The sequence below is a fragment of the Dromiciops gliroides genome, chromosome 4 (genome assembly GCF_019393635.1).
Source record: "Dromiciops gliroides isolate mDroGli1 chromosome 4, mDroGli1.pri, whole genome shotgun sequence".
Taxonomy (NCBI): domain Eukaryota; kingdom Metazoa; phylum Chordata; class Mammalia; order Microbiotheria; family Microbiotheriidae; genus Dromiciops; species Dromiciops gliroides.
In genome coordinates, this window is record NC_057864.1 from 52,784,074 (window position 1) to 52,805,647 (window position 21,574).

At 38.1% G+C, this 21,574-nt stretch overlaps 2 protein-coding genes across 2 annotated transcripts in view; both read left to right on the top strand.

Annotated features, from left to right (window-relative positions):
• ATF6 (activating transcription factor 6) overlaps positions 1-21,574 on the top strand; it is a 210,551-nt gene that overhangs the window by 102,477 nt on the left and 86,500 nt on the right. The window contains 1 exon segment of the mRNA XM_044000697.1: positions 705-816. Within this exon segment, the coding sequence (XP_043856632.1) occupies positions 705-816 (112 nt within the window).
• On the top strand, positions 19,007-19,771 carry LOC122753334 (proteasome activator complex subunit 3-like). Its single transcript, XM_044000698.1, has one exon. The coding sequence runs from the start codon at positions 19,007-19,009 to the stop codon at positions 19,769-19,771; it is 765 nt and encodes a 254-aa protein (XP_043856633.1).

Here is a 21,574-nt window from a genome sequence, read left to right on the forward strand (position 1 = left end):
ACTTCCATTTGATCCATTTGAATTTTCAGGGAGTTTGTTGCTTGGGCATGGTTTTTTATCTCTTATGCCATGCTGTTAATTTCATTTCCATTTCTTTCTTCTATAGTTGTCCTTTCCTTTCCTTTTTTTTTTATCTTCAGCACCCTTATTTCATTGATTAAAAACAATTTTAACTCTTAAAAAAAAAAAACCCAAGTGTCTTAACCCTCATTGCCCCACCCTCCCACCCCCAAATAACTGATTGCTATGTTTTTGTTTTTCAGTTTGTAAAAAGGATAAAACACTTAAGAAGTGGTATGAATTGTGAGGCTTGCTTTTTATAAATGATGGTTACTTAGAAAGCTATTATTCTGCAAAGAAAATTGCCACATTTTACTTATAATTGTAGGCTAATATTCTGATTCTATTGCCATAATTTTGGTCTTTTACCAATTGAAAAATGGAAATGTGATTTGGGATCAGATAAGTTAGAACATTTTCTGGAGTTGGGTCTTGATGTCAGGTCTTTTCTCTTGTTTCAGATATGGATGTCTAGATAATGTCTTGGATTAAATTAATGTAGTAATTATTTTCTCAAGCATACATTATTGGAAGAAATACTTTAAATGGAAACATTGGTATTCTTCAAATGAAAGACATTCAGATCAGGCATAAATATCCTCAAGTACAAGCAACGCCTTTCTCTTTTTTTCTTATTTCTGTAGGAATTCAGGGAGTGAGCTGCAAGTTTATTACGCCTCACCTAGAAGTTATCAAGACTTCTTTGAAGCTATCCGAAGAAGGGGAGATACCTTTTATGTCGTGTCATTTCGAAGGGTAAGTATGTTTGGTTATTTTTTCATTCAACAAACACAACACCTTCTTTCTACAAAGTTCTGTGATTAGCACCATGTGAGATATGAGATAGACTGATGTAGTAGGGAGACACAAGATGTCATGTCAGTGACTACTAGTCATTATGCGGTAAGTAAAATTATTTGCAAGAACTATACTTAAATTAGTAGAATTATAATTTCATATTTGTATTACATAAATTACATGTTGCTTTTTCTGCCCTTCATTATTCTGTCATCTTCAATTTTATCTTTTGCCTGATTGGAAGTAAGAGTGGCAAATCTTCTTTTAGCTTTATTCTTTCTCTTATATGATTAATTCCATGATAAATTTTCAAGATACTGGCATAGTTAATATTGAGAATATAGATTATGTTCCTAAATTCATGTTTAAGATGACTTTTATAAGAGAAATAATTAATAATCTATTGTGGAACGTTTGGATGCCTGTTCACAAAAATCACTTCTTGCTGAAGAACATGCCATACATAAGTAGTTTATCTTGTCAGGTAAATATTTTTATGAAGGAATGAAATATACTTAAGATTAAGAGAAGTAATGAAGTAAGAAAAAAATTAAAACGGCATTAATCAACTATTTTAAAAATACTCTCCACTTCTAGCAAAATAGTTAAATAAAAGATTATGTCTTTTCAGCTCACTTCAGTTACCTTAGAATATAATGAATGAAGGAGAAGAATGTATTAAATGCTCACTATATGTGAGGCAGGCATTTAGGTGGCACAGTGGATAGAGTGCTACCTGGGTGTGCCGCAAGGAAGATTCTTTTTCCTGAGTTCCTCTGACCTCAGATGGCAAGTCATTTAAATGTGTTTGCCTCTATTTTCTTATCTTTTTTGGGGGGGGGCAGGGCAATGGGGATTAAGTGACTTGCCCAGGGTCACACAGCTAGTAAGTGTCAAGTGTCTGAGGCTGGATTTGAACTCAGGTCCTCCTGACTCCAGGGCCAGTGCTTTATCCACTGTGCCACCTAGCTGTCCCATTTCCTTATCTTTAAAATGAGCTGGAAAAGGAAATGGCAAAGCATTCTCATTTCTTTGTTAAGAAAACCCCAAATGGAGTAACACAGAGTCAGGCACAACTAAAAACAACTGAACATCAACAACAGCAATGAGCTAGGCACTATAATAAGCATTGGGGATACACGTATGAGATAATCCTTGCCCTCTAAAAGTTTACATTCTAATGGGGAAGACAACACATATAGAGGATTAAGGAGTAGGGACATATAGTTTTATCTGGGAAGGCACAGAGATGGTGACTAGAATCACAGGGTGATTGATTGATATACCCTTTCCTTTCCAGGAATGGTAGTGTTCATTTGATTACTGTTTCCAGCACAAAAGGTAGACTGTAGAGATGGGGAGTAGAGCAGGACAGGTATGGTGACATGGTAGGAGATGATTGGAGTGCAGCATGGTAGACATGAAACCAGCTATATATGAGGAACTTTAACCAATCAGGAAGACAGGACTCCAGAGCAATAGATGGAGAAATGGGTCAGAGATAGATAGTGAATAGCAAGAAATGTGACAAAAATAGCAAGAAAAAAAACCTCTTTGGGAAGGACTTCATAACAAAACCAGCAGAGAGGGGCTGATAACAAAAGAAAAATCAAGAAAATGACCCAGTACAGTGAATACTCTAAAGTGATATAAAATTATTAAATAACCAATGATAAAGGAGAAAGGATTACAGTAACTATCTTGAGAGTCCTAGAAATTTTAATTGAACAACTGTAAGAATATCAAGAATGATTCAGAAGTATAATAAAAAATTATAATAAGAAATAAGGTTAGAATGAAGACAGTATTCTGAACCCTCAAAGGAAAAACTAAAAATTATAAATAAAAACAGAGATTTTAAAGCAGGTGATAGAGAATCTCTCTCCATAACAGTACAAGTCTAGGAAAGTCAGTGGCAGATTTAGAACCAGAAAATGCAAAAATAGAAGGAAAATTAACAAAATCAAAAACAAGCAGAATCAAAACATATAAAATCTCTAAAACCTTGGAGAACTGATGTTAAAGAAAGAACATGTAGAAATAATCTAAAAATCTGTCATAATAAAAATGAAGGTAAACTGAGGCACAAAGCTTTGAACACAATTTATTAACAAAGAGCAAATTTGCCAGTAAATAGGGTCTCAGCCTGAAGGGCTGACAGATCATTTTTGAAAACAAATGGAGGCATGCCCAGAGAAATAGAAGGCAGCATCATAGATGGGAAAAAATATATAATTGGTTTCAAAGTCAAAACCATTGGAGATGTGGAAAACAACATGATTGGTTGTAAATTGGGAATTTGGGGCTAGCAACTCCTCCCATCTTGTTACTAGGAAATTCTGATTTAGTTCACCTGCAAGAATAACTAATGGTATATAGATAATAGATTTCGTCTTATTGGTCAAGGATGGCTAGTGGTATAGAGATAACAGGTTTCCTTTTATTAAAGTGATTTATAGAGAAACTGAACTTTTACATTTAACTCGGAGAAAGACTGAACTTAGGAATTTCTGAACTTCTGAATTTAATTCAAGACAAAGAATGTGATTTAGGCAGTTATGCAAAATGTTGGCAATAATACAAAATAGAGTCAATTACAAAAATAGATATGATATCAATTTGATTTTCTCAGATCATAGTTCTTTGAAAAAGAAAACACAATGAACTAAAAAAGCTAATGACCATCTTTCAGAAAATCATGTCCCCCAGAGTACATGAGTAGTAGAACTGGATGGAGAAATACAGATCAATAGGTCCCATGTACACTAACAGAAAGAAACTCTAAGTTTAACTTAATAAGCAACAACAGTTATGGTCAAGGTTCAGAACTTTCTCGTTATGATTAACAAGGAGAAAACCCCTTCACATAAAAAGGAAAAATTCGCCCAAATTACTTGTCAGTTAAAGTAACAGAATATGTTATTATAAAAAGCAAGAAAGATGTTTGTACCTCCCAAATAAATCTCAAAGTTAATCATCATTTTCAGTGAAATAAAATGGATTTTCAATAAATTGAATTTGAGTCATTGCAAACTTGTTAAAATGAGAAGAACCCAAGAAAAGTAAACAATCACAGATAACAAAGATATGAAATTAAGGCTTATATGATTTCAGAGCTGTACAAGGCTATTTAAAATATTTTTTACCATATTTAATGGCCATTAAAAAATCAAAGGGAGAACATCTGTGGACAAATTTTAAAAGGGTCACGGGACCTTGGAGGAGAGAAGGAAAAGATGAATTAATATATTCCCTCATTAGTGAAATAATATTTTATGGGATGGACTTTCCTAGGAGAAAGTCTTTTGGATGGGGAAGGTTTGGGGGTAGGTGGGGTAGTTGTGGGGTAGATGGGTTCTTGCCTAGCCTGCATACCAGACAGGGGAAGAGGTACTTGTGCTACTTTTCAGTGCGTCATCATGCCTTGGAGTTTGGGGAATGGAAGGAAAAATATTTTGGATCAAGATCTAGGCAGAGAGGTCAGGAGTGGGAATCACTTGTATAAGGATAAATTCTGTGCTTTACTTTCAAAACTGTTCAGCTTATCAGGGCTTCCTTCTGAATTCTCTGGGGGCATTTTAATAAAATTTCACAATGAACTTTTTTTTTTTTTAGCGAGGCAATTGGGGTTAAGTGACTTGCCCAGGGTCACACAGCTAGTAAGTGTTAAGTGTCTGAGGCCGGATTTGAACTCAGGTACTCCTGACTCCAGGGCCGGTGCTCTATCCACTGTGCCACCTAGCTGCCCTCACAATGAACTTCTTTTGGGGACAACGTCAATATTGCTACCTTCTTCCCTTCAGCATCCTCTTTCTGCCCGGGGGGGGGGGGGGGGGGGGGGCGGCACACACACACACACACACACATACACATGCTTTAAAAATCCATAGAAAGGAAAAAAAAACAACCTTTGTAACAATTATGCACAGTCAAGTCAAACAAATGCAAAAAAGCGCTCCTTTTGTCCATCACCTTGGTAGGAAATTGCTAACCTGCTTCTTTGTAGAGCCTCTGGAGACATGATTGGTCATTCTTTAAAAGTTGTTTTTCTTTTGCTCTCCCCTTTGAATAGACAAGATAAACAGTTTTCAGTTACAATTGGCCTCTGATTTGCACATACTGTTTATAACTCATCTCTCAATTGGGTAAGCTATGGAGGTTATTCCAACTCTTCTTGAATTAATAAAATGTTTAGTAGCTTCATCAACCATCAGATCTTTTGAGTCGGGTCCTCAGTTTTTACTTTTGACAGAAAGTTTGTGTATAGTGTCAAACCATATTGATTTTGTGTTAGGGAAAGAGAGTGGAGCCATTATATTTTTCACATGAAATTGAGCAACATTTGTTTGAAATTTGGGAAGAGCTACTAGAGGAAAAGCTTTTAGTGTAGTAGATTGACTATTTTTGTTCAAAAGGTTTACCATGATTTATTTTCATGGATAATCCTTTTCCTTTATATAAAATAGTAGCAAAGAAATATTCCAGTTTGATATGAGCTCTCTTTACTTATGTATCATTTCCGTTGTAGCCAAATTTTTTTTTAACAGTTCATTTAAATCTAGAGAATCCTTAGAAGCATGAATACTTTAGCATAGCCACTGAAGTAGATATGGTGATTTATCAAGGCCTCTTCAGAAAGTTATAGCCCTAAAGGAGAAAGTAAATGCGTTGATGCACTGTTGATGAAACTGAACTAGTCCCAAACATTCTGTAGAGCAGTTTGGAACTGTGCCAAAAAGCTGTTGAACCTGAGCATGCCTTTTGGTCCAGCAATACCATTTCTAGGTCTGTAAACCCCAATGAGACCAAAAAAGAGGAAAAGAACCAATATGTATAAAACTATTTATGACAGTTCTTTTTTTCTGGTGGTAAAGAATTGAAAACTATGGGGATGTCCATCATTTGGGGAATAGCTGAATAAATTACAATAAATGAATATGATAGAATGCTATTGTGTTGAAAGAAATGATGAAAGGGATGGTTTCAGACAAACCTGGGAAGATTTGTATGAATCGATGCAAAGTGAAATGAGGAGAACAATTTATATAATAACAATGTTGTAAAGATAATCAGCTTGGAAAGACTTAGTAACTGTAATTAATTAACATAATGGCCAACCATGGTTCCAAAGGACTCATGATGAAACATATCCACCTCCAGATAGTTGATGGACTTTGAAGCATGGAAAATAGAAACATATTTTCTTTTTCTTTTTAAAATTTTAAAACATATTTTTGGTTATGGCTAATGTGAGAATTGATTTTGCATGACTGTGTATTTGTATTGAGTTTTGTTTTTCTTACCTTCTCAGTGCATAGGAGAAGGACAGAAAGAGAGAGAGGATTTGGAACTGAAAATAAAATAAACTTGAACTAAAAAAAGTTGCAGCCCCCTCTTTTTGTTTCTGAGATTCATTAAATTGAATATAATTACATAATGTTTGGAAGTTTGCAATTTCTTTCTTCTACTTCCATAGCCATTCAAGGAAATTCCTTGTCCACATGGAGAAAAAAATGAATAAATTAACTTGGCAAAAAAGATATTTATATTTTTTGAAAGGGAAAAAATGAAACAACCTCTCTTAGTTTAGCTACCTGCTATTTTTACCTTTCTAAAGGCCTTTTATCTTTTTTTTTCATTTCTTTTGAAATACATAGATTTTCTCAATTAAAATATACATTTTTCATCTTTTATTTTTACATCACCTTTTCTTAATATATTTCTCCCCTGCTCTGTATACAAGTCTGTTCCTAGCAACAAAAAATAAAAATGAGGGGAAAAAAGCAGGTCAGAAAAAAAGAATCACTTGATTATCCAAGCCTGATAGTATGTGTAGTATTCTGTACCCATAGTCCCCCACCACTACAACAAAGGATGGAAGTTGTATTTTCTCTTCTTTGAGGCTAAACTTGGTTATTATGATTATACAATATTCTGTTATAGGCACAGTATGTATTGTTTTCCTGGTTCTACATACCTCACTTTGCATCAATGCATTTAAAGTTTCCCATTTATACTAATTTATACTAATTCCCATTTATACAAATTGTTTCATATGTCATACACAATAATATATTCTACTTGTACTACAATTAATTTAGGTATTCTCTAATTGAAGGACATCTATCTTGTTACTATTTCTTTGTTCCCTCAAAAAGTACCACTTCTAATATTTTAATGTGTATAGGAATGTTCTTTTTGTATTTTGATTTCCTTGGTTTTTATACTCATCTGAAGGATCTTGAAGTCAAAAGGTGTGTCCAAATTCCTTACATTACACAGTCTTTGGACCAGTTGATAACCTTGTCAGCAGCGTAGTAGTGTGCCTGTTTTTAAAAATTTCCTCAACCTAATACTAACTATTGCTAACTTCTGCCATCCTTGCCAATTTGCTGGTTGTGAGGTAAAATCCCAGAGTTATTTTGTTTACATTTTCCTTATTAGTGATTTGGAGCAAATTTTCAAATGTTTTTTATTAGTTTATAGTTCTTTTTTTTAAGTGAGGCAATTGGGGTTAAGTGACTTGCCCAGGGTCACACAGCTAGTAAGTGTTAAGTGTCTGAGGCTGGATTTGAACTCAGGTACTCCTGACTCCAGGGCCGGTGCTCTATCCACTGCACCACCTAGCTGCCCCAGTTTATAGTTCTTTTAACTTTAATTTTTTGGCTCACTTATCTATTTGTTCTTAGTGTTCATATTTGGTATAGTTTCCTGTAAGTCTTGGATAGCAAGGTCTTATTAGAAATGTTTGATGCCTTAAAGAAAAAGAAATGTTTGATGCAACTCTTTGACCTAGCAATACCACTGCTGGATCTGCACCCAAAAAGAGATTAAAAAAAAGGAAAAGAACTATAGGTACAAAAATATTTATAGCAGCTCTTTTCTGGTGGCAAAGGATTGGAAATTAAGGGGATGCCCATCAGTTGGGGAATGGCTGAACAAATTGTGGTATGTGATTATGATGGAATACTATTGTACTGTAAAAAATGATGAGTAGGATGTTCTGAGAAAAACCTTACAAAAAGACTTACATGAGCTGATGCAAAGTGAAATATACTGTGTACAAAGTAACAGCAGTGTTGTGGGATGATCTTCTGTGAATGACTTAGCTATTCTTAGCAATACAATGATCCAAGACAATTCGGAAGGACTTACGATGAAGAATGCTATCCATCCCCAGAGAAAGAACTGAAAGATTGAAGCTTTTTTTTTTTTTTAACTTTATTTTTCTTGAGGGTTTTTTTTTTGGGGGGGGGAGGTCTGTTTTCTTTCACAACATGACTTAATATGGAAATGTTTTGCATGACTATATGTATAACCTATATCAAATTGCCTCCTTTGGGGTTGGGGGAGGGAGAGAATTTGGAACTCAAGTTTTAAAAATGGATGTTAAGGGGGCAGCTGGGTGGTGCAGTGAATAAAGCACTGGCCCTACATTCAGGAGTACCTGAGTTCAAATTCGACCTCAGACACTTGCTCCAGCTATTAATATCTGATGGCAAGTCACTTCATCAAATGAGAAAATGTACATAAAATGTTTCATAAACTTTAAAGGGCTATATATAGTCAGTATTGCTATTATTTTCTTTCATTTCTGTTATCCTTAATTTTGTCATATATAAAAAGGAAGTAATACTTTCCTTATCACAAGGATGGATATGAAGCAAATAATTTGTAAATACTATTCATACTTAAAGTATTTTATTAATTTGGGCTGTCTCTTTTAACAGTCCATGTGAACCCTTCTTAAGGTAGCTCTAACTGGCTCTTCTTACTCTATACATCCTAACATCTCATAATTTTTGTTTAATTTTCTATTTTTAATTAATTTTGAATTTTTGCTTTTGTTTGAGTTTTTTGTATGTATTTTCCCCATAATCTTTTAGACAGCAAGCTTTCTCAAGTTAAGGGTCAGGTATTTTAATTATGTTATGTTTCCCTTCAGTGTGTAATATAAATGAATCTAATAGAATGGGTGTTCTGTGCACAAAGTGGACTCCATAAATGTTCTTTTTCTAAATCACCTCCAGCTGTTTACATCCATTAGGCTTTCCATTTTGTTTCTTTGTATTACTCTTCAACCACACAAACAACCACCATGGTCTTTAAGAAAAAAAAAGAAGGGGCCAAGTAGGCAACCAGGGAGCATAAATTAGAGGACTGGGCATGGAGTCAGGAAAACCCGAATTTGAATCCTGCTTCAGATACTTACTAGCTGTGTGACTGGGCAAATCAGTTAACCTCTCCCAGCCTCAGTTTTCTTGCCTGTAAAATGAAGGTAATAATAGAACCTGTCTCTCAGCATTGTTGTGAGAATCAGAAATGAGTGAAGGGGCAGCTAGGTAGCGTAGTGGATAGAGTACTGGCCCTGGATTCAGGAGGACCTGAGTTCAAATCCGGCCTCAGATACTTGACACTTAACTATCTGTGTGACCTTGGGCAAGTCACTTAACCCCAGTTGCCTCACCAAAAAACAAACAAAACAAAAAATAAATGTATTGGCAGCTAGGTGGCGCAGTGGATAGAGCACTGGCCCTGGATTCAGACTTACCTGAGTTCAAATGCAGCCTCAGACACTTGACACTTACTAGCTGTGTGACCCTGGGTAAGTCACTTAACCCCCATTGCCCCGCAAAAAAAAAAAAGAAATGAGTGAAGATACATCAAGTGCTTTGTCAACCTTAAAGTGCAATTAAAATCATAGCTCTTATTATTAAGTAGAAGTTGGACTAGATGACTTCTCAGTTTCCATCCAGCTCTAGGATCCTATAATTCTAAGCCCGGTACAGCTTGAAATATAGGGATGGGGGGTATAGGACCAGTGAGACTATATTCTAGTTAATTAAAGAGAGATCATTTACAGTAAGATTAGAGAACATAGAATTTTACTTCCAACAGATTATTTTAAACAAAGGAAACCATCTTTTATATTTTTATTTATAATTTTCTATTTAAAGTAATGATAGGATAAAGGAAAGCTTTTTAATCATAGGGCAAATTTCCCTCTCACAATAAAAGTGTGAAGAATGAAAGAGCATGGCATAAAAGCCATGTTTCTAAATCTAGTTATAGTACTTGACAAGACACTGGCAACTCTATCTCTATTTCAATTTCTTTTAAAAATGGATATATTTTTTTAATTTCCTAGATTTCCCCCTCCCTTATAGAGAGCTAACTTTTATATCAAATAATTTTTTAAAGAAAAAGAAGTAGATACATCTAGCCATGTAACCTCCCCTTTTCAGTCTTCAGTAGTTTTGCCTCTAGGATCAAATATAAATGGTTTCTCTTCTAAAGCCCCACATAATTTGGTGTCAACCTATCTTTTCAGACTCTGTGGACATTAACTGGCCAGGGTATTTGAGAGGACGTTGGTATGTAAATTGAAGTGTACTAGTGTAAGAGTGGGTTGTGGGGTAGAAAGGAAGATGACTGTGAGTCAGGTACTGAACTTGAGAAAGGAGAACTGGAAGCTGGACAGGGTGTTAAATCTGAATGGAGTAAACTTCAGAGAAGAGGCCATTGAATGAAAGTGTTAAAGGTGGGGCCTAGAAGTGGCAATTAGGAACAATAAAAAAGTGTGACATGGTGCTTAAGAAAAGTGCCCAGAATGCTAGAGATCAGGATGAGTTGAGGCTAATAAGGAAAACTAAAGATAACAAAAAAAGGTTTGGGTTCCTTACCTAATTTGAGGAAGAAGGGCAGCTAGGTGGTGCAGTGGATAGAGCACCGACCCTGGAGTCAGGAGGACCCGAGTTGAAATTCGGCCTCAGATACTTGACACTTACTAGCTGTGTGACCCTGGGCAAGTCACTTAACCTTCATTGCCCTGCAAAAACAAACACCCCCCCCACCCCAAAACAAAACAACAAAACTTATTTGAAATCTTAGCATATCCTATAGGTCATTATAATGAAAGAGTAAGGGCTTGCCTAATTTATTGCCCAAATCTAGGTGGTGGAGACCAAATAAAACTAGACAGATGATATATTTGTATAGTTCACATCACTACCGTATATAAAGAACAAGACTCAAGTTGCATAACATTTATCATCTGTCACTTTTTTTGTTTCCTGCTATTCATCTATATTTGAGCCAAGGGAGAAAACTACAGATGAAACCCTAAAACAGGTCTTTAAAAGGGGTGTACTTGTAATGTTATTTAAAGAGAAGATAAACACAGTACATGACCAAAAAGGATTCATTCTGCAAAATATCGTTGTTTTACTCCTTAGCAAGTATAAGGAAAGTGGGTCCTTTCACTTATCCTCGAACCTTTCGATTTCCATGTGTTCTATGGGGGAAAAGCTCATTTTTAGGATATCACAGCATTTGTTTTATGCAATAATAGAGTTACTCGATTGACATTTAAACTTTATGATACATCTGTGACTTGGGGGTTCAGGTTACATTAAATATAGGTAACATTAGATAAAGATCTTCACTCATGAAGAGTGCTCTCTGCTCTCCTCAAGTGAATTGTTTTAAATTATATTGATTTTGGTGTAGAGAGTATGTCCAAGAGGATATTGGGTCAAGGTTAACTCCTCACTAGAAAGATTAAAGGCTGAGAACCTGCTTTGGCACTGAAGATGGTCTTTTGAAAACTGTAAATTCACCTTGCCCTATGTACTTGTTGCCTACCAATGACACACTAAGATTAATTGGTTGATTCACAGTCTGGGTCTTCAGAGAGCTAGACAGATAAGGAGAAGAGAGCTGAGATGAAGAGAAGATGGTTGGACATAGATTTCCTGGGAGAAAACCTGAATAAATTTATCTTTTCTAGAAACCACATATTCCAGGAAACACCCTTTTAGGACCCCAAACAGCACCAGAGAACTAAAGTGGCAAAGTCATCTGTTAGTTCTTGGGCAAGCAGAAGAACTTAAATCAACGCTCTTACACTCTGAGGAAGAGTTCCTCTACAATTCTGAGTTCTTGGACCTAGTAGGAACTATGTAGCAGGAAAGTAACAAGGGACTGAACCAAGAGGTAGAAAAGTCCAACCCAAAGGTAGTGCTATAATAAGCCTAACATCCTCTTCCATCTTGGCAGTCTCTTATATTTTTCATAAAGATGCCCCTGTTTTATTTTTTAAAAAACTATTTATTTAGTATTTTATTTTCCCCCAATTACATGTAAAAACATTTTGTAACATTTGTTTTTAAAATTCTGAGTTCCAAATTCTCTCCCTCTCTCCCCACACCCCTCGTTAAGAAGGCAAGCAATTTGATATGTTATACATGTGTAATCATGCAAAACATTTCCATATTAGTCATGTTGTAAAAGAAAACAGACAAAAAAAGCCCCAAGAAAAATAAAGAAAGTTAAAAAAGTATGTTTCAATCTGTATTTGAATTCCATTAGTTCTTTCTCTGGGGACGGATAGCATTTTTCCTCATAAGTCCTTCAGAGTTGTCTTGACTCCCTTGGGGGATTTTTTTGTTTGTTTGTTTTTAATCACCACTTGACCCTGTTTGTCTGGAAGATTTGGGGTAGTTGTTTGTTTTTTTTAACCTTCATATCTATATATTAATCTTGTTCATGTATGTCAGAGTTTTACTGTATAGCACCTAGGCAGTTTTGGCTTCTTGCTTTTCATCTAGGACCCATCCATGATTTATGATTTTTCAGATACAACAGGGTAGTAAAAAGATAAGTTGTTTAGGATTATAAACCCTAAACTGCATTGAATTAAATGATACCAAAAAATTGGGGGTTTAAGATCATAAATATTTGAATTCCATTCTAGTGAAGTCTTTTTTAGCCTCAGATGTTTAGAACTAGCTTTTTAGTTGTGAAATTTATCTTATTTTTTTAATGAATTCAATCAGTTTATATTGGATAATATAAAAAAGGAATAGTTATCCTAACTTTGCACATATGTTTACCAATGATTTTTAAGCCATAACTTTTTACAGTAATTAGTCCCATTACTATGAAGAAGACAGAGTGGTTCAAATATAAGAATGCCAAACTGGGAAAAATAGGACCTGAGTTCAAATCCCAATTCTACCACTACCTTGAGCAAATTATTTACTTTTTCTGGCTTTTATTAATAAAATGATTGAGTTAGACTAGGTAGTCTTTAATGACTGTTCAACTCTATACCTATAATCCTATCATGGTCAGTTCAATTTAAGGACAATAAGAAGGAAACAAGCATTTGCTAGTCACCTATGTTGCCAAGCACCGTACTAAGTGCTTTACAAATATTGTAATTGATCCACACAACAACCCTCTAGGGTAGGTGTTAATATCACCCCCATTTTATAGTTGATGAAAGGGAGCAAAGAGTGGTTAAATAATTTGGCTACAGTCACATAGCTAGTATCTGAGGTCAAATTTGAACTCGGGTCGTCCTTACTTCAGGCCCAGTGCTCTAACCACTGTACTACCTCTTTAGGCAGTAAAGGAAAAGAAAATACTTGAATATTTTCACAAAGAAATCATACTGTATTCTTGGCATTTTATTTAATTTCATTGGGGGTATTCTTGAAGAAATTTTCTATTTTGGCCAAAATAAGGGTAATATTTACCAACAGTCATACTAAGCAAACACCACTACCATCACCACAACATATTGAATTGTAGAAGTAATTGAGGATCATTTACTGCCTACTGGCAGTTTGCCTTTGGGCAGGGGGGAAACATCAGTAGATAGTTTCTTCCCAGCCCTAAGTCTGTGATCCTGTTAGAAAGATGAAGTATTCCAGAGTTCACTTAGCATGTTGATCAAGGCACTAACCCAAGTTACCTCACCACTAGATTGGGGCATTTTCCATTATATCAAGGTACCTTAGCAAATTTTTGGACTCCTGAGAAATAATTTCCCAGAATTTAATCAAATTTAGAGATGTAATTTAAAATGAACTTTGAATAATTCATTATTTCCTGGGATCCTTTTATGATAGTCATTTTCTAGTTTTCTAAAGGTTTCTCTTTATTATCTGGTGGTGAAAATTGTTAAATTGAATTAGAAACTTCCAAAACTGTTTTGAACATAGATATTTTTGTAGGCCATGCCACAAAATTTGGGTTCCAGCTTAGTGAATTTGCCATTTAGAGATAGAAGCATTTTTCTACAAGAATAAAATATTTGGTTAACCACTACTTTACTTGTAGCAATAAAGTATGCATGTCTCATGAAATTTGTCATTCTAGATGAGTTTTAACTTGTATCTTTCAAGCCCTATCCCCTCTTTCCCTACCTTACCCTAAGCCTGGTGATATAGTCCAAAGTAAGTCCTACAAACCCACAGAAATTATGCTTATGCATTTTCCTACATCTTCCTCATTTAAAATATTTATTTTTTTTTGAAAAACCAACAAAAACAAATGCTTGTAACAAGTTATGAATAAATGGTAGTGGTAGGGATTCCTGTATCACCCTTGAGCCTTGTATACTACCCTAGCATCCCAAAGACACTTCTTTTGGCCCCATAGCTAATACTTTATATTTCTGTATTTTAAATAGAGGACAATTTATAGAGGACAATTTAGGTCATGGAGCCTTGTTAAGCCTGTTTGGGAGCACAACTGTGCATTTTCTTTTTTCTTTTTTTTTTTTTTTTGTTAATATTTTTAGTGAGGCAATTGGGGTTAAGTGACTTGCCCAGGGTCACACAGCTAGTAAGTGTCAAGTGTCTGAGGCCGGATTTGAACTCAGTTCCTCCTGACTCCAGGGCCGGTGCTCTATCCACTGCGCCACCTAGCTGCCCCCACAACTGTGCATTTTCAAACATTTTTCCTTAGTTGGTTACTTAACGATGACATTGTTTTTTTCTGAAATTCAGACAGTGGGGCTCCAGACATTTTAGTGAAGATTATTTTTTAAGAACTTTATAGCCAAGTATTACTGGAACTAACTAGTAGAATTCTGGTGTCTCACTAGATAGATACATACATGAGAAAATCATATTCTGTACTTGAAAAGAATAGAAAAAGGAGCTCACATTTTGGGTAGATAGGCTCCTAAAGAACATAGTCTAAATAATCAGTTTTATGTCTAAAACTGTTTAGCTCTATTACCTATCACAACTGCCAAAAAGTAAGATGACAGTAAGGTTTTTCCCGCTGTTCTTTGATTTCATTTTAATAATAACAGCTGGCATGTTGCCAGCCAAAAACTTAGTATATATGCTAGGCACCTTGTTCTAAGTGCTGGGGATGCAGAAAATTAAAAAAAAAAAAAAGATTCCTGACCTGAAGGAATTCAAATTTTAATGGGGAGGGGGGACAACAGGCAAGCTGCTATATGCAAACAAGACATATACAGGTTAAATTGGAGATAATCAGAAGGAAGGAATTATCATTAAGAGTGTCAGGAAAGGTCTCTTACATATGGTGGGATTTTGGCTCAGACTTGAAGGAAGCGAAATAAACCAGTGGGCATGGGGGAAACAGTGAAAAGGAAGAATCTAGAGATGGAATGTCCTATATGAGAAACAATAAAGCCAATGTTACCAGATTATAGAATATAAGATGTGGAATCAAGTAGGAAAACTGGAAAGGTAGGAAGGGCTTTAGAAGCAAGAGGATTTTGTAACTAGTCCTGGGACCAGTATTTGCATACTAGAGCTCCATCTGGGGCAAGTTTCTAACTGTGCATCCCTAGACCCAAACCATAGCCTGGAATTCCAGAGCCCAAGAGGACAATGATCAGATTACATAGGGCCTGCTAAACGTTTGCAACTTCCTGGTCTGAGCTATTTCTGTGATGTTTGAAGAAAAGAGCATGAATTACCAGGGAAAAGTGGCAGAGACACCAGATCAGAAAGGCCAGGACCACACAAGGAAGACATATATCACAAGCAGAGTTTGGTGATGGAATTCATTTGAACAACTTTATACCCTAATGCAATTTGGATTAACAAAGACAATAAATATGCCAGTAATAAAGAATAACTGGCATTTATATAGCACTTTAATGTTTGAAAAGTGTTTTATATAAATTATCTCTAGCAGTCCTATAAGATGAGTACTATTATCTTGATTTTACAAATGAAACAAAAAAGTTAATCCACTTCGGTCACAGAGCTAGTTATGTGTCAGATGTAGGATTTGAACCCCAAGTATTCTTGGTTCCGAATCTAGCATTCTCTCTAACAGGACATACTTTTAAGATATATCACACGACAAAATAAGTGAGAACCCACGAAGAACTTTATATTTGTTTTAACAAACAGCTCAACTAATAATAATATAAATAATTCTTACCTTTTATAACTAGAAATTTATATCTTTGTCATGCTTTAGTAGCTCTGCAGTTGCCATTACACTGCATTAGAAATTAAAATTTTTACTAAAAATGGAAGCAAATGACTTACATCAAAGCTACTTAAAATTGTACTAGGGGTCACCTAGGTGGTGCCGTGGATAAAGCACAGCTCTGGATTCAGGAGGACCTGAATTCAAATCTGGCCTCAGACACTTGACACTTACTAGCTGTGTGACCCTGGGCAAGTCACTTAACCCTCATTGCCCAGCAAAACAAAACAAAATTTGTACTGATATATTAAAATTTTAAAATATCATCTCCACTTCAGAATATATCACTTGCCTCTTTCATACCCAAGGATGATGCTTTCTAAGAAAAAAGAAAGCAGTTCAGCAAAACTAACCAACCCATCAGTTGATTGTGACAGCATATGTAGTATTCTACACTCATAGTTTCCCACCTATTCAGTAAAGGGAGGGGGGGAGACTACATATCTCATCTCTTATTTGGGGACAGATTTGATAATTATAATTACATAACATTCATATTTTTGTATACTGTTTTTCTATTCTTACTTTACTCTTCAGAAATTATATCTCTTTCCATCAACTAAGCTATTTTTTACAAGTAAGTAGAAATACTGGCTCTGAAGCAACCATGTTGAATATTTTGATGAGCAGGAAATTTGTTCAAAATATGATGTAAAAGGAAATGTCTCCAAAGTAATCTTTACATCTGTGATGAAGTCTTAGAAAATATGAGAATTTGGTTTTCAATTTTGAGCTTAAATACTAATAAAAAAACAGATGTTCTGTTTATTTTTGATAGATGCCTAGTAAAATGATGAATAGAGAATTCTCATGTTTGTGTGTAAGTAAAGGAAACTTGAGTCTGTAGTGGATTAGTGGAAAATTTACTAGACTTGGAGTCAGGTCACATAGATTTGAATTCTAGCTTAAATACTAACTTTGTGACCTCTTTGAACTTTTTTCCACATATAAATAAGGATTAAAAACAACAACATAGGGTTGTTGTAAAGAATGCAATTGGTGTTAAATGTATATTAACCATATATCCTAAAGATCATGTCTCTGAATGACTAGTAGGTTAACAAGTGATTTTAGAGACTTATTTTGGTGACTCTTCCTCTTAACTGTAGTTGGTATGTGTGTGCATTAGAATATCTTGGTCAAAAAGGCAGTCATATTTAGATTACTTTTTTCATTTAGTTATGTAGCATCCAAAGAACATATGCATGGTATGCTCCCTGGACATACTAATAGATAATGAATAAGACTGGGGATAGTAGTAGAAAAAGTGGGACAGCCCCTCTCAAGGGATCGTACTCAGTGGGTGGATGGCAAAGTCCAGCAGTTTTTAACTTCAATAGGTCAGGTGCTGGGGGGGGGGGCACAGTAGAAGAGGTCTGTAGGAGACCTAGAGAGCCCCCGGACCCCATTGCCAGGACAGATGTTACATGGGGCTTTGTGGTCCTCCATTTCAGATGATGGAATAGACTTGTTGACTTCCATCTCATCCAAGCTGTATGAGTACAGAACCTATCTGTCAACAGGATGGGGAGGCAGGAAGTGATCCATCTCCTCCCCATTTCTTTAGGGGAGTGGGATGGAAAAGGAGTACTAGTAGTTGGAGTATCTTGTTATTAATAGCTGTGAATTTATCTTTGGGGGTTCCAAGTGTCAAGCCCTCTCATCCATGGGTCATTCTTGTTCCCATCTTCCTGTAAATTCTTTATAGTGTGAGAAAATAATGGGGTTCTGAGACCCAGAAAGAATATACCTTATGCCCTAGAGACTGTCATCTAGGTTTTCAAAACTATTCCTTGGCTACAAGTATGGCATTAGAGTAGGCTGTGGATCTTCCCTACTGTTTCACTTTTTTCTTTATATTTGCAGGGCCTAGCTCAGTGCCAAGGGCATGTAATAAATGCTTAATATAATTGCTTGTTGATTGAGTGATTGCTTTGGCTATATGACCAACCCACTTACTTTTTCTGTCATCCACAATTTCCTGGATAGCATCTTGGCAGGCATTATTTTAAAGTGCTGGGGATACAAAGAGGAATCAGACAAAAAGGCAAAATCCCTGCTCTCAGAGAGTTCAGTCATTTAATGGTGGGGACAACAGGAAGGCTCCTAGGTATAAAAAAAGTGTCGGCAAGATATGTTGGAGATAAGTGCTTTTTGCAGCAGGTCATACTTGGTAGTTGGTATCTGGGAACCCAACCTACATTGTGGTCATCCACAGTTTTGAGTAAGGGAACAGCCTATTTGCAGATTGACAACGGCATCTCTGAAAATCCTGGTGCTAAAAAGGTTGGGGTCCATCAGGGAGCAGCTTGGTCTCGTTGACAGGACAGCCAGGTTTCCGTGGAGGAAAGGGAAAAGGCATTGCCCAGGTTCAGGTGTGGTATCTCACAGCAGCCGGCAGGCACGGGTGACACTCCACACGATACCGTGGGCTCTCTTAGGTAATTTTTTTAATAGAAGGGAAGGCGGGCCGGTGCCTTCTGCCCCCTGCCCCCGCCTGGCAGCGCTTAGAGGGGGTTATGGAAGCAGAGCCCCCACGAAGTGCCTCGAAGGCCGCTCACATTGGGCCTTGTCTTCTCGGTGAGCCCAGGCGGCCCCGGGGTTCTCCAAGACGTCGAGGACGGTCCTTTTGGCTCCAGCGCCCCGGGCATCCGGGAGCCGAGGCCCACGAGCGGGGTTTTCCGGGACCCCCGACCGGCACGCCTTGCTCCCCCACCCGGCGGGCCCGCGAGGCCCGACGCCCCGCACGCGGGCCTGGGGCCGCCGCGGCTGCGGGGCGTCACTTCCGGCGAGCGGGCCCGGGCTGTTGGGAGTTGGTCGAGGCAGCACAGTGAGGCCGCGTTCGCCCCGACGACGCTCGCCCGGAGGCCCGGCCATGGCCTCGCCGCTGAAGGTGGAGCAGGATGTGCAGGGCAAGGTGGAGTCGTTTCGGGCCCGAATCGCACAGGAGGCCGAGGACCTGGTGTCCACCTTTTTCCCTCAGAAGCTGTCGGAGCTGGACAGCCGCGTCCAGGAGCTCCGCCTGCAGGACCTGTCCCGTATCCGCTCGGTGCCGGCCCCGGAGCCGCTGGCCGCCCAGGACACGCCGGACACCGCGGGCGACGGGCCCAACCGCGAGCCGCCGCCCCCGCCACCCGCTCCCCTGCAGCCGGGGCCGCCCGCTAAGGGCGCCGCGCTGCCGGGGGGCGAGGGGCAGCTGCTGCGCAGCAACCAGCACTTGGTGGAGCTGATCGAGCGCGTCAAGCCCGAGATCGAGCTGCTGAGAGAGAAGTGCAACACGGTGCGCATGTGGGTGCAGCTGCTCATCCCCAAGGTGGAGGACGGCAACAACTTCGGCGTGTCCATCCAGGAGGACACCGTGGACCAGCTGTGGACGGTGGAGAGCACGGCCGCCTCGTACCTGCGCCGCTTCTCCACCTACTACAACACCCGCGCCAAGCTCGTCTCCAAGATCGTCAAGTACCCGCAGGTGGAAGACTACCGGCGCACTGTGGCCGAGGTGGACGAGAACGAGTACCTGAGCGTGCGCCAGATCCTGCTGCATGTGCGGAACCAGTACGCCACCTTGCACGACGTGATCCTCAAGAACATCGAGAAGATCAAGACCCCGCGCAGCGCCAACACCGAGAACCTGTACTGAGGCCGCCCCCCCATCGTTAGAATGGCCGCCCGGGCCTGCGAGCGAGCGCTGGGCCCGGGCATCAGCCGCCCACCGCCCGCCCTTCTGGTGGGCTCGACTCCCACGCGGCTCCTCCTGAACCCTCTTTCGGTTTTGTGTTGTTCTTGTTTTCCTTTGGGGGGGATTGCTGACGGACCATCTCGTGTGAGGGGCTGGGTTGGCCAAGGAGAAAAGATTGCCTTTCTAAGGAAAGCAGCTTTGGAGGTGACTTACTGTGGCATGGGTGACACCGAACTTTTCCAAAGGTTGTTCATTCAAAACAAAAGTTTAAAAGAGAAGTTAATGAAACTTTTCCCTCGGTTCTGCAATGTGTTACTTTGTTAAGACCTCAGGAATTCTCCCTTTCCACCATCATTTGTTTTTGCAGAGAAAGGAGTTGAAGGGGATATATGTTTAGGTCATTGTATACCATGAATTTAGCAGGTTGAAATAAAACTTGGTTTAACATTTTATGATGGCTTAAGTGTGCTTATCTGATTTTTATTTTCAGATGTATGTTTTTCCCTTTCAGGTTGACTCATTCCCTTTGGTATTTTCCAACCCAAACACCATTGTGGAAGAAAAAGAAAAGCATATGCAGAGTAATATATCTTAAGGGTTGCTGTACAAATGCACATGTAGGTCTCCTCTGCGTTGATGAGTCGAACTAACTGGGAATGGCTTTTCTGACCAGCTCTCTAGTTTCTCTGTTTACCTGTGTATGTTCATTATATCTTGCATCTACTTGTTCTCAGTCTGTTTTATGAGACATATTTAGATCAATCTAACACATTAGCATTTTCCCCCCTTTCTCCACCCGATTTCCTTCTTCATTTTTCTTCCCAGAAGATGTCTTTTTCACTGTAACCTTATTTTTTCTCCCTAGGCAACAAGACACCAGAGTTATCTGTTGATTAACTTCTTTATGAATTGAATTAACTTTATTAATAGGTCATTATCTTTGTTGCTCAGTTTTGTTGTATGATGTTTTAAAAGCTATAGACATAATAATACTAACTCATTTTTATAGCATTTTAAAGTTTAGGAAGAGCTCTTTCCTCCCAGCTATCCTGCAGCTTTGTGAAACAGGTGTTTGAAATATTATTCTCATTGTACAGATGTGAAAGGCACAAAGTTGAAGTGATTGGCCTAAGGTCACATAGCAGCTTCCAAGCCAAAGGCCTGAATTAGGTTTTGCCATTTCTTTCTTTTTTCTTTTTTTTAGTGAGGCAATTGGGGTTAAGTGACTTGCCCAGGGTCACACAGCTAGTAAGTGTTTAAGTGTCTGAGGCCAGATTTGAATTCAGGTACTCCTGACTCCAGAGCCGGTGCTCTATCCACTGTGCCAGCTAGCTGCCCCTAGGTTTTGCTATTTCTGCAGTACTTCCTAGACATAACACTGAAGATGTAGGGTAAATTATTGAGCATACTGAAATCATCTACAAACTTGAGAGGAATTCTTGAAAATGGGTAATTGATCCTTTTCTGCAGTTGTCATCTTCAGTTCCTCTACATCTTTGCCTTCCCGATTAAACTTTATCTACCCTCACAACAAGGTACTTTTTCTAGGGAAACATGCATCTCTGTTCACTTTAGATGAGTAAACAGTTTATTGTTAGAAAATACTTTCTTGTAGCATTTTGTCTATATTTTGCAAATTATATTTGAGTTTAGACTGGAAGGAGGCATTTGTGCTAATTTTGCTGTATGAATTTGAAGACGAGTGGGCAGATTCCTCCCTTCTGTTAGTACTTTTATATGTGAGGGATAAGATGATTTCCATAG

Excerpts from the sequence above, each read along its gene's own strand:
- LOC122753334 (XM_044000698.1), top strand. The coding sequence starts at position 19,007 with ATGGCCTCGCCGCTGAAGGTGGAGCAGGATGTGCAGGGCAAGGTGGAG.